At 31.5% G+C, this 13531-nt stretch overlaps 2 protein-coding genes across 11 annotated transcripts; one reads left to right on the top strand and one right to left on the bottom strand.

Moving 5' to 3' along the window:
• Positions 1-4073: 4073 nt before the first annotated feature.
• Cox17 (Cytochrome c oxidase copper chaperone COX17) lies at positions 4074-5063 on the top strand. Its single transcript, XM_003694716.4, has 2 exons — positions 4074-4641; positions 4877-5063. The coding sequence occupies exons 1-2, from the start codon at positions 4523-4525 to the stop codon at positions 4959-4961; spliced, it is 204 nt and encodes a 67-aa protein (XP_003694764.1). The 5' UTR covers positions 4074-4522; the 3' UTR covers positions 4962-5063.
• A 73-nt stretch (positions 5064-5136) lies between these two features.
• LOC100871030 (zinc finger-containing ubiquitin peptidase 1) lies at positions 5137-13005 on the bottom strand. Of its 10 annotated transcripts, none has more exons than XM_086909010.1 (9): positions 12694-13005; positions 9956-10194; positions 9062-9315; positions 8669-8972; positions 8139-8566; positions 7633-8035; positions 7418-7545; positions 7097-7320; positions 5137-6979 (listed from the first exon to the last, which is right to left on the bottom strand). In XM_086909010.1, the coding sequence occupies exons 2-9, from the start codon at positions 10159-10161 to the stop codon at positions 6935-6937; spliced, it is 1992 nt and encodes a 663-aa protein (XP_086765136.1). In that variant the 5' UTR covers positions 10162-10194; positions 12694-13005; the 3' UTR covers positions 5137-6934. The 10 variants fall into 10 exon arrangements, with proteins under 10 accessions (XP_086765136.1, XP_086765132.1, XP_086765137.1 ...); XM_086909006.1 differs by lacking the exon at positions 12694-13005 and adding an exon at positions 11297-11882; XM_086909011.1 differs by lacking the exon at positions 12694-13005 and adding an exon at positions 10857-11026.
• Positions 13006-13531: the final 526 nt, after the last annotated feature.

Genomic DNA, 13531 nt, shown 5'->3' with positions numbered 1-13531 from the left:
CAGAGACTGTGACAACCTGCCCGGCCCTACCTACTTATAATTAAACAGACACACCAGAAGTATACTACCTATCCTACCTAGCCCTATATTTAAAAAATATGGCAAAGCAGGCACACCAACACACTCATTCCACGATTCTCACGCATAACACTCGGGCGCAAAAGCCTACACTAGGGAAAACGTCCCGGGACGCATCCGACACCCGAGCTTGGCACGCTACACGCATACTCTAAGTTTACGTACCATTCTCCTGAAATCGACTGACGATGGCTAGTGACCATTGCGTGAAATGCGATAAAAACCTGTGTATATCTTAATTTTAATTGTGAATATTTTTTTAATGAATGGATATGTCTTTTAAGGCAATTAAATTATTAAAGTTACATGAAAATTTGATCACCATTGACCGTTATTATAATTTGAAAGTAATTATAATATTTGAAAAAATTATAATATTGCGTACAAATATTGTTGTTGAAAATTGTAATGATATTAATCGTGAATATTTTAAATATTTTAAATATTTCAAGTCAGTTATTTCAAGTACTGTGTTATGGAATGATAAATGAAACGACGCAATTCCACAGCCTAAACCACACACACATAATGTGGAAAGTACGTCGTGCACGATACGCTAACGCATCGTCAGTCGCTAAAAAATGTTTATTAGCTTATAAACTAAGGTCATCATGCCCATCGCCTCTCTCTCACCCAAGTAGCACCTGGGCACGTGAGTGAGATCCTGGCAATTGACACGGAAAGGGTTAAATCTGAAAATCCTGAGCTAAAAAAAAGCATTAGCATATTTTTATCTAACGGACTAATGTTCATTCGATTCAACGCGTGCTCATTTTATCTTACAATTTGATAAATTTATTTTACAAATTATTATTAATTTTAAAAAGGAAAAATTTTTATAAGCAATGAAAATTCATTTAAATAATTGGCTCTAAATGGAGTTTTAATACAAATAAGATCTCAGGCGATCTCTTCATCAAAGCATATTTTCGAAAATGCAAAATGAGTTTAAAATTTATTGCTCTGATTCAGAAATCTACCTGTCGCGAAATGTTTTCTTGCACATATTTGACACATTTTTTACATTTCAAATCAATATATTTAAGTTACAAATAAAAAATTAAGGATAAAATTTAATATTGTTTATTATTATACTAATAATAATATATATTATTACTTATCATCATCATATAGCAATTAAAATTTTTATTTCTCATTCAACTGTTTCAAATGGTATAATATATATTTTGAATTACAGATCTCAGATTGATTTTCAATTCGTTATATTGAAATTTAATCAATAATTAATCAAAATTGGTATCATTTTATTAGAAACGCGATGTGCAAGAAAACCTATCCTGATCTAATGAATAAAATACAGAAAAAAAGAAATGTTACTATTCACAGGTATAATAAAAATACCCGTGGTCACTGTGCTCGTGCAAAATTCTACGTATACAACCAGTCATCCGTGTCGATTTGGATCTTTCATCCTACGACATGATTGAATGACCGGAGGAACTTAAATGCATGCGACTCACCAATAGATGCGAAGTATGAAATTCATGCTCTGATTCAAAGAGAAGTTGTCATTGGGAAGACATCTGTAATAAAAAGGGTAAATTTGAAATTTTAATTCTTTAAAATATCGACTTTCTTTACTTCTTCATTAATAATATATTAAACCAAAATACAAAAACTAATGTAAATTGTAAAAAATTATGTAAAGACAATTACCTCTTCGCGTGATGGATGATCGCCTTATACTGTTGAGAGAAGCACTGATTCTATCCTGTACCGAAAGCGAATATTTAAAAAAATAAAATAAAATAAAAGACTATTGGCGCGACCGTAAAAGTAAAATCGGCGAACAAGCACTGACTCGAATTTCGCGAATATTTATTACAATTAAATTTACTTAGAGCTATTGTGCTCTATTTAAAAAACCACGCAACAAACACTGACGCTAATAACCGCATTGCACGCGATCGCAAAAAGTTTAATTGGCTATCAGCATCTGTAACAAAAATGAAATATTATGTTAAATCTTTTTTTAAAAATGTATTCTTTAAATTATTTAAATTATTCAAAAAATGGAATGGATTATAAATTTTAGAAATTTAATAGAAATAACAATTGGAAATAATAAGAATAAATTGTAGAAAAATATAGAAAAACAATTACCTCTTCGCGTGATGGATGATCGCCTTATACTGTTGAGAGAAGCACTGATTCTATCCTGTACCGAAAGCGAATATTTAAAAAAATAAAATAAAATAAAAGACTATTGGCGCGACCGTAAAAGTAAAATCGGCGAACAAGCACTGACTCGAATTTCGCGAATATTTATTACAATTAAATTTACTTAGAGCTATTGTGCTCTAAAAAAATATTTAAAAAACTACGCAACAAACACTGACGCTAATTACCGCATTGCACGCGGTCAACAACTGAAAATAAATTAGTAGGAAGGAATGGTATAGAAAAAGAAGAAAAATATGAAAATATTTTGCTTCTTTTTCATATCGAACATTTGCTGAAGAAAATACTGCTAATTTTTTAAAGCTATTAATTATTATTAATTATTATTTATTATATTGTGAATGTTATTAGAATTTAGATTATATATATTTTTAAAAAAAACTTCGTATATTATAAATATTCGAAAATGATTCGAGGCAAATGAAAATTCAAAACAAAATATTTCTAAAAACAATTCAATAACAAAACTACTACGCTGTGTTGTCGTTCAAGACAAGGAAAGAATATTGAGAAAGGCCAAATGACGTCGTTATTACTCTTAGAAAGAAATTTTCGATTAAAATCAATTTTGACAATTTGAAACGAAAAAAGTAATTATATTATATATTCAATATAAAAATATAATTTCTTTAACCTTCTTTCATCTTGATATCCTCAAAAAAAAATATTTAATTTAGCTATATATTAACTACGAATTATTTTGTTAAATATATGTATAACAATTGTATATTAAATATTATTACCATAGTTTAATAAAAAAAAATAATTATATACATACGTATATTTTGTTGAACGTTACCATGTTTCCACAAAGCGCGGGATTAACTATTTGAAATGGTTAAAAAATCATCATGGCGTCCATATTCTAAATTGCGTTTTATCTCTTCGAAATTATACATACTTGCGTTCAATTTATAATCTGTATAGAAAAGGATTTCTAAAAATTTAATATAAATATAAAAGCTAAAGCTAATTACAAAACTTAACAATAAAAACAATAAATTCTATCGCAAAAGTTTATATATATGAGGTAATCAGATAGCCGATCGACAAAGAAAGACAGAAAACTTCGAAATTTTTTAAATTTTCTATTATAAAGATATTTAATAAATTATTAAATAGACGATAACTAATGAAATAAAGTTAATAAATATATAAATACCTCAAGAAAATAGCAGTGGAAGTATCACGTAATTGATGAGCACAATAACACTGATCGAAAATATACACGTTATCCTCACGACGTTCGACATTACTAATGACTCATTGTGTGACGCGCTGTAAATTTGGCGCGAGGTTCCCCCTCTTTCCATCTGCGCAGTAAACCAAAATTCTCTACGCCGCGCCGTAGAAATTTTCTATATTAACAAATTATGAAAATAACAAATCAAATATTCATTAAAAATTTTTATGCTATATTAATTAATTAAATATAGAAAATTAAACAATGTTTTTAATATATATATAATATATAATATATATTATATATTACAAAATATAACTTCAATTAACCGGAAACTCGATTAACGATTATCAATGAATTAATCAATTAATCCAATTATCGATTATATCGATCATATTCGATTTATAAAAATGAAAGAGAAGCATATTATATATATTATTAAAATATATATTTTAATATATTTCAATATATATTTTTATCACATAATATATTACATATTATATATTATATATATTTTTCAATATATTTTAATATACAAAATGTAACTTCAATTAATTAGAAACTCGATTAACGATTATTTGTAATCTCAATTAATCGAATTATCGATTGTATAAGTTTTTTTTTTTTTAGAAATAAAAGAAACATTAGATGCAAATCATTTGATAAAACACGTATAAGTGCAGAAATAATAGAATGAAAATTTATACATATTAAAAATTTTTATAAGAAAAACATTTTTCGTATAAAGAATTTAAAAAAAAAAACTTGTTTTTAATATATAATTTATGTAATGCTATTTTAGTTGGTCTTCATTTATACGAATTAGCCTATTTTTTCATTAAATCAATTATTAAATAAAGATTCTATTATACAATATTTAATTAATTAAGTTATTTAGAAAAAAATGTTGTATCCATATATTTCGAATTTCGTGAAAATGACTCTCATAGAGGCGCTGAAACTGGTGCAAATGCAAGCTTGAAAGCTTTAAGTATATGTTAGGTTTATGTTTCTAATAAAACATTATATTGTACAAAATATTATCTTTCTTACACAATAATGGGTATTATAAATGATAAACCAAACGTCAGTGCAGAATCAAAAGATGTACAAAAATCTGATAAACCATTGAAACCTTGTTGTGCTTGTCCTGAAACGAAAAAAGCAAGAGATGATTGGTATGCTTATATTTTAAGTATTTAATTTAAAACAATATTAAACAATAACAATATTTTTGCTTAAAAAATATCTTTAATTCATAAATTTTTAAAACTACGAATAAAATAATTTTATTTGAATGAAATCTATTAAATTAATTTGCTCTTATTTATACATAAATCAATACATAACCTTATCTTAAATTTATATTTTCTATTACAAACATTTTCAAATAAAATTTTAATTTTTTTTCAGTATTATTACCAAAGGTGAAGAAAACTGCAGGGATTTAATAGAAGCACATAAAATTTGTATGCGATCATTAGGATTTAATATATAAATAAATATATATTTATTGCTGTAGATGATGTAACAAATTCTCAGGTTATATTTTGTTTGTAGAAACAAAGTTTGTATTTGAATAAATAATATTTAATTTATACGAATGATATAATATTTTTTTAACAATGTTAATATTAAATAAATTTATTTAAAATTTAGAAAGAAAGAAATTATTTTGTTCGTATCAAATGTATTTTTTATTTAAATTTCCCTATATTCACATATAAGTTTTTATATTGAGATGAAAAAAAATATTCTATTTTTTAAATGGTATAAAACAATCACACATAAATTGGGAATTCTAACACAAAGCATATATTTTAATTTGACATGTGAATAATTTGAAGTATTTTTTTACACTCGCTTAACAATTCCACAATTTGCTTTGACTGAACATTCCAAAATGTTGAACATATTGTTTCTATCAATATATGATGAATTTAATGCAAGTAATAATTGTCATTTTTTCTGTCAATCATATTTTATATGATCTTATAATAAGTAAGTAGAAATACAAATATTTATCCAATTAGTGCCCTTTATATGTATCATTCATTCATGTAAAATAATAAAGCATAATAATAATTTTTAATAATATTTTCCCGATTAACAAATTAACAAATATCAAACTTCTTCTTCTTTTTCTTCTAATAATTTTCAATATTTTCAACTGTAATAAATAGAAGTTGTGTATATTGATATAATTTACAGTAAATATAATAAATATAATAATAATAATAATAACAACAATAATATTAATGATTATAATTATAAGAATAAAAATAATATAATTTTTAATTATGTCATATAAATAACAAGGTAATGGACTGGTCTGATCTTTTTCTCTCTCAACATTGTGTTCAACTTACGTGTTAAGGTATGGATAAGTCTTAAAATAATCCAATAATTAAATACATTATTCATAAATAGTATGAAAGTAGTTGTACTTTATGTATGAGTGAATGAAGTGTAATATAACGAAGAATGTGTGCACATATGTGTATATGAATATAGATAAATGTATGTATATATATATATATAAAATAATATATGGAAATATGTTGTTTATTCTTGTAGACACCCCAAAAACTGTGTAAAAACAACAATAATAAAAATTTATTTGAGAATAATTTTTTTAACGATTTATAAAATTCATATATAATCATATATAATTTATCATTCATATATAACGCGAATCGTGATATATTATTATTATTATTATTATTATTGATACTTATATCGACTAAAAATTGACAATATTATGACAACAATGTTTATTAAAAATGTAAAATACAAGTGAAAGAAGTTAAAAACGCGGACAATGCTTTTTTTAATGATCACATGGAGTGTCTTCAAAAATATTAAGAATCGGTGATTAGCATTAAATTGTTAACAGCATCACAGCTACGAAAGAGTCTCATTTTTCAAGCTCTGCCATGGCTTTTTTCCGTTGATGCAACCGATCGGCATAAGTCGATTGATCGATTAAAAATTAGCACAACCTGTTCGGTGCGACGAAAATTGAGCAGAACATTATTTAGACCAAAAATTTTCAATCGAATCGATTTTATCTTTGAAATACATCCTGATTATAACTTTTTTTCTCAAGCATACATCAAAGTACAATATTTTTAATGCTGATAAAAAAAATTAATTTTCGCGATATATAGATACTTTTTTTTAAAAAATTGTAACTTTTATTTTAAGTTTCGTCAATTTCAACTCCAAAATACTGAACCGCGACGCAGGCTTAAATACACATGGTGATTTGAGAAACCGACATATGACGGCGAAAATATGCAAGAATATATTGTTAAATAATATTTTTGCAACTACTATGGTGGAGCAAATCCCCTATTAATAAAACCTAGAACATTGCGGTCATGTAACTTTAAGGATGCCGGACAAAATTGGTTTCAGGCAGTCTATCGTCTTTCCAAAAGATTTAACTTCTTTTCGAGCCAGTAAGTCTCACCTATCTTGTGGTACACGAATTAAACGTAACACTTTGCTTTCCTGAAATCGAAACAGAAATATAGAGATGTAATTTAATAATGAACGACTTGTAAAATAAAGAAATGAAAATATAAACAATGAATAAATTTTAGAGAGATTTTAAATAAGAGAAATTACATGATATTCTAAGTCAGTTTCCATAATACCGGTAACGGCAACAACTTGATACTGTCTCGCTTTCATCGCTGCAATCGATTTTCGCACCAAACGCATTGCACCGAGTGCACTGCTTGTATTGTTAAATTGTGCCATTTGTGCTGGGCTATGGCTTGGATCGAGTACTAACATTGTTATTGAACCATCTCTTAACTGTTCTACTCCTATTATTGTTCTACTATGACCTGAATGAGAATAATATTTAATTTCTTTCCTAATTTTATTTTTATTTTCATTTTTTTTAAATTCTTTTTTTTTTTTTTTTTTTACATAAGTATTTACCTTGGTGCTGTAAATAAAGAGGTGGTTTAAAATCATCGCAACGTTGGAAGTATTGTAAAACCCAATTAAACATTTCAGGATGTCCACCATCAGAATTAGTTGGTGTATAAAAATCTATTAACTGGCATCTGGACAAATGGAAATATTACACATTATCACATTATATAATGTGATTCTGTAGATGGAGAAAGATGAATGAAAATTGAAAAACATACTTTATTCTCAAACTAGATAATAATATGACTACTTCTGTAGGACCAATCCATTTTCTAGTGTTCACCAATTTTCCTCCCAATTGTTCTGCTCCTTGGGTATCAAAACCTTGAGCCCAAGCCCACTCTATCATTTTCTGAAGTCTAGAGATCGACGGTATTGAACTTCGTAATGGATTCTTGGTAGAACTACCACTATCCAAACCAGAATTCCATGCTTTATAAACTAACTCATTATACCCTGTATGTTGTAAAAGTGATGAAATTAACATTTGCAAATTTCTATAACCACATCCCCATCCTTTGTCCCCATAAGTAGTAGCGTAGTGGTCTACAGTAGAACACATCCAGGTGCTTAATACATTACTACATGCTTGACTGACAGCTCGTATTTTCGGAACTAATCCTATTAAAAAAATATGATTGTTAGATAGATATTGATTTACTACAGCAGTAAGAAATATTCTTAATACTATGGGAGAATATTTTTTTAAAAAAAAAATTATTACCGCGTGTACAGGAGCTGCCATCATCGATACCGCTGCTTTCAGCTACTCTGAGCTCAGTTTGTCTTTCATAATAATCAGCAATCGTCATTTCTCCTGAATATACAGCCCGCTGCATATTGGTAACACTTTGTTCCCTAAAATTTCCCTGATTGTCCATCCCGTATTGAGCTCTTAACAATTCAAATTCACGTTGTTCGCGTAATTTTCTGAGCTCCTTTTCAAGTCTTTCCATATCTTTTGCTAACATTCTATCAGTAGATAAATCTGGAGTTATTGGGGATGGAGTGCACTTTTTACTGAAATGTTCTTCAATATGTGCAGTCAATTCATCATTGCTTTTGAACGAGGTACTAAAGCATACTGGGCATGCAGGTGTATCACTACCAATGGTTGCTTGAGCCGTTTGGGAAGCTGCACCATTTGCAGGACTGTATGAAAGAATAAAACGTATAATATAATTAATCGGTTCAAATACATGATACATAATTTAATGTATTTATAATTAATGTAATATATAGATTTTATTTTACCTTAATATATCTTTATGCTCTATATTAACATGTAATTCAAGATCAGAAGAATTTGGAAAAGACGTGATGCATAAAGGGCAGTTAAAGACACCATCACGAGATGGTGGAGATTCAGGTGGAAAGGACGGCGAAGTAAGATCAAAATGTTGCCTGTTGATATGCTCTTCTAGCCTCGATGGGTTGTCAGAACTGTAGGGACACATAGGACATTCTTGAACTGGAAGTTTTGGTGAAGCATGAGAACGCAGTTGTAAATTTAGGCCTGAACGCAGCGGAGATCCATGTCCAGCTGCACCTTCTATAACTGAAAAATTATCTTGATTATTTTCTTCGTACTTCATAGATTTTCATTATAATCATTGATGTTCTTTTCATTAATGTTCCTTCTAATACCATTATTAACATTTCCAATGTTATTGTTGTTGTTATTATTATTCATATTAGAACTAGGAATTTGTGGCTCTGATTTTAATATCTCTTGCTGCTGCTTAGCACGAGGACTGAATGAACTACTCCAACCATTTTGAAGAAGTGGAGGACTTGGGGACATGGTTGGAGAAGGACATGGACCACGACATTCGTCATGTCTTCTATCATCCACTAATGAATCATCATCAATAAATGCCATCATATCACTCTCTGGAGTACTGCAAAATAATTGTTACCTTATATTAATATTTAATTACATATATTGGTTATGAATATAAATAATGAAATAAATAAAAAAATAATAAAATATAAATAAACAAATAAGTAAAAATTGAATACTTTTCACTATCATTACGTATCAATTTATATTCTATTTCCTTTTTATAATCTTTTATCATGTTTTATATATAATTAATTCGAATCGGTAGAAATTTGCATAATAATCGTAGACTAATATAAAATACAAATACAAATAATAGAAATTGAATAATAGAAAAACAAAGTATCAAAGTAAACATAAGTGTCGAAATGCATATAAATGCAAATATCAAATGGATATACTTAATTGCGACTTATCGCATTTTATTTTTATACTTTTTTATCTATTCAATGAATTTTCTGTATATATTTAAAAAATAATCTTTCAAAAAGTACTCTCTAATAACGTAAAAATAATTTCGTTACAAGAATCACAAACTTCGTATATCAGCGACATCTAAGGCCCATCTTTGCCGCCATTTTTCTCGCAATCGGACTAATTTAAATAAAGTTTACGACGTATGGAAAGAAAATTCGTGAAAAATAGTAAAAAAAAAAAAAAAAAAAGAAACGTATAAAGTATAATTGCTATATACATACCTAGGTGTTAAGTAATCGAGATGAGCACTGTTAACATGTGTCAACATCTCTGTTGGTGAAATTTCGCCTAAATCGCAAAAGGGGCAATTTGCGGCACCTTGAAGATGATAGAAAACCATATGAGATCTCATCTCTTCGTCGTTGAAACCTTCTAGACCGCAAATTTCGCACGTGTAATTCATTTCCGGAGGTTTACTGGCCGCCATTTTTAACACATTCAATCAACACTTATTATTGACCTATAGTAAAAATAAAGAATAAAAAATTATTAAACTTCGTCAAATCATTTGTGCAAAGTTTCGATTCGACGCATTTAAATATCCATCCAAAACGTAAATGTATTCCGTTTACGAATAGTGTTAACGTTAACAGTAACTTGGATACTGTATCGAATTACAAATCAATTTTACAAAACAATGCAAGTAACATTGTAACGTAGAAAAAGATTAGATATTTCCATTTAAAAAAAATTACTCTACATTATTCTCCTCGACGAAACAAATAATATCGGAATAATATCGGTTTAAGCGAAATAAATTGCGACAGTGCATCAAAACTGCATCGTCGTGTATTTTCCTCGGAGAATCGATAATTGAATTCAGGGTCGCGTACAAGTGTTCGCGATTGTATCGTGGTTACCCGTTAGCTTTCTCGCGAATTGCATATCGCATACGCGTGATTGTCGACCGTGCCACACAAAAACACCGTAACACGAGTAAAATATATTACGACTCGTTTCCGTTGCATTGTGTCGGCTGATTTATGGCCAAAAAACCCACACAACTCATCCGCGACACGAGGATTTCCTCGTGAATGGAAGACATCCCATCCAACACGACGGGATTCGTTCGTTGAATCGTGATTTCCTCGTGTAGGTGGAAATGCAAACGCGACCTCTCACCTCTCCGCTTCCCTTTATCACCTGTATCCCTCTCGCTACCGTGGCCGCGTGTCAATCAATGCGTATCCTCCATAGCCGGCGAGAATTTCATATTCATTCTATTCACCGAGCGGAAATAAAAATTTCGATCGTAGAATCACGACGACGATGGCGATGTCAACGACGATCACGGCCGGAACGACGGACGAACGAAGAATCAAAAGGATCGAAGAAGGGAGCACTTTCCATGACATTTCTTTCATTTCAAACGAGAAGAGTTTCGCGTATCTTTTTCGCTCGCTCAACTCACTCGACGAAACTAGGCCGAATTGTCGAAGAAAGGAGTATAGCACGTTTGGTTGCTGGGTTGGTGGGTTGACCCATTTTAGATTCGCTGTATCCTTACAACATCGCGCTTTTCAACTTTTCCAATTAACGCCCGATACGTCCATGACACTCACCTTAAATTAATAATAAAACTTAAGTTTACACAGTTCGCTTTTTTCTTTTTTTTTTTTTTTTTTTTTTTCCTCCAACACTTTTTCACCACGTAACGCACCACAGCAAGGCGTCCGTGCAGGCCAGAGTGCCTAACACGGCGCCTCGTTTGCCTCCATATGACAGCGCCAATACACCCCGACACTTTCACGGAAAGAGAGTCGTTTCTCGTTTCGCCACCCCACCGTGTGTCAATCCTCCACCACTGGTCTCTCTCGAGGGTTGCGACTCATAGGCAGACCTAGCCGAAGGCGCCACCCGCGTTGTGCGCGGTCGGTAAAGACTCTCGAGTCAAACCACTCTTTTATTTTTCACGCTCGATCCTTCGATCGAAAAAATTAATTTAACTTTACGCCATTACTTTTACGATTGTGATTTGTTCGATCCCGTTCGAGAATGTTTCGTTCGATGATATATCACGCACGGTAAAGATGTTTCGCTTGGATTTCGATGGTAAAACGACGGAGAATTTCATTGCGCGTGTGCAGCGTGTGAGGCGAATTTTCACGAGGATAAACAGTGCGACTAGACGACAATGGAGGCTCGATGGAGGCACCTTTAGACCGTTTAAACTCAAAGATATTCGAATCTTATTTATGACACCGGATGGAATAATATGTTTCCGGATTCGAGAACCGTTAACCGTCTACTCGACTTTGCAAATAACGTTACGAAATAATTGGTTTTGGAATTTTAAGAGAGCGGCCATTTTAGATATAATATCTATACAAATTAACAGTTATCGCTAAAAATCTTATCCCTTATTCATCATTTCCTCGTCGACCTTTCGAGACAAGATCTTTCCTTACACATGAGTTCGAAGAAATTCTCGATCTCGATCATTTTTCGAAGCGCCGTCTCGGTCTCAATTTCTCTCTCCCTCTCTCTCGTACACCTATTGTCCTTCCACGGTGAAGTTTTCCATAATGACAAGCCGGCAAACTAGCAAGACACGGTCGACGCCTTATTGCATTATATCCAAATCGCAAGTATAATAACGACTAACCATCAATTGTATCAATGACAATGACGTTCCATGCATTATATAAACAAGGGGACAACCGCGTGTACAAACTTCGACAAAGTTTATAATTTAATCCTTTCGATTCGTTTTAATTACGCGAGGAAATTAGGAGGAAAGAAGAATTTCGTTCTTCGTTCGAGAAGAAAATCGAAAACTCTTTATTACGCGGGTGGAATATATGGGCCTCGGATAGCGCAACGTGATGAAAAGAAAGGGGAGAGGGTGGAGACATTGCGAATTCCAATCGCGATCAAGACATTCCTCGGGCGCTGTCGTCGCATAAACTCGCGCGAGACAAATTTACGCGAGAAACTCGATTTCTCACGATCAGCTAACCAGAGAGATACTCGCCGATACTCCTCGTTGGTCCTCGATTTCTCTTCGTCGTCTTCTCCGATTCTTCGATGCTTAGGTTCATTGACATGCAGCCGACGATCGACGGAGGATACAATGTTCACAGAACTATTTGGTCTTTCCCCTTGGTCGCGCGCGCTCGCCCTCTCCCTCCTCCCACCCTCCTCCTTCCTTTCGCTCGTTCGTGAGGGTGCGTGAGTCAAATACTTGAAATACGTGCATGCGCAGAAAGTAAATCGCCGGCAAATTTATTTCACCAACCTCGGGACACCTCGCCAGTTTTTCGCGACGGCCGATTTTTCGATCGTCGCATTTGTTCGAGGAGAAATTAAATTGAAAATCGTCTTCGACACCATCGTATCGAATAGATATATATATATAACATACATACATATATATATCTACTAGCATGGAAAATTTGAAATATTTGTATAGATGCCAATAGATGCACGAGATATCCGTCCAATTAAACGATGCTCACCACTGTGGATAATTAATAACCATTGTGACTACTTGAGTGAGTTGAGTAGAGGCGAGCGAAGTCCGAGCCGAGCAAAAACGTGTTTCTGGCACGATCTCTCGTCGATGGAAAAACGTTGAAACACGTAGCCTCTTATGAAACATTTGACCGAGTGGCATTAAAAAAAAAAAAAAAAAAAAATAACCACAGAGGCACATAGGACGCGTGCGTCATACGCAATTATCGAACATTTAATTGTTATTTAATTGTTATTACGTATTAATCGGATCGTTGCCGCATTCGCTTCCGCTTCACGGAACACCGCTTTAAATTGCCCATTATGTATTTATCCGAGTGAAA

The sequence above is a fragment of the Apis florea genome, unplaced genomic scaffold (genome assembly GCF_048593485.1).
Source record: "Apis florea isolate Af1SG1 unplaced genomic scaffold, ASM4859348v1 contig_3081_pilon, whole genome shotgun sequence".
NCBI lineage: Eukaryota > Metazoa > Arthropoda > Insecta > Hymenoptera > Apidae > Apis > Apis florea.
Note: the sequence above shows the minus strand (reverse complement) of the source record. Positions and strands in the feature narration are given on the sequence as shown.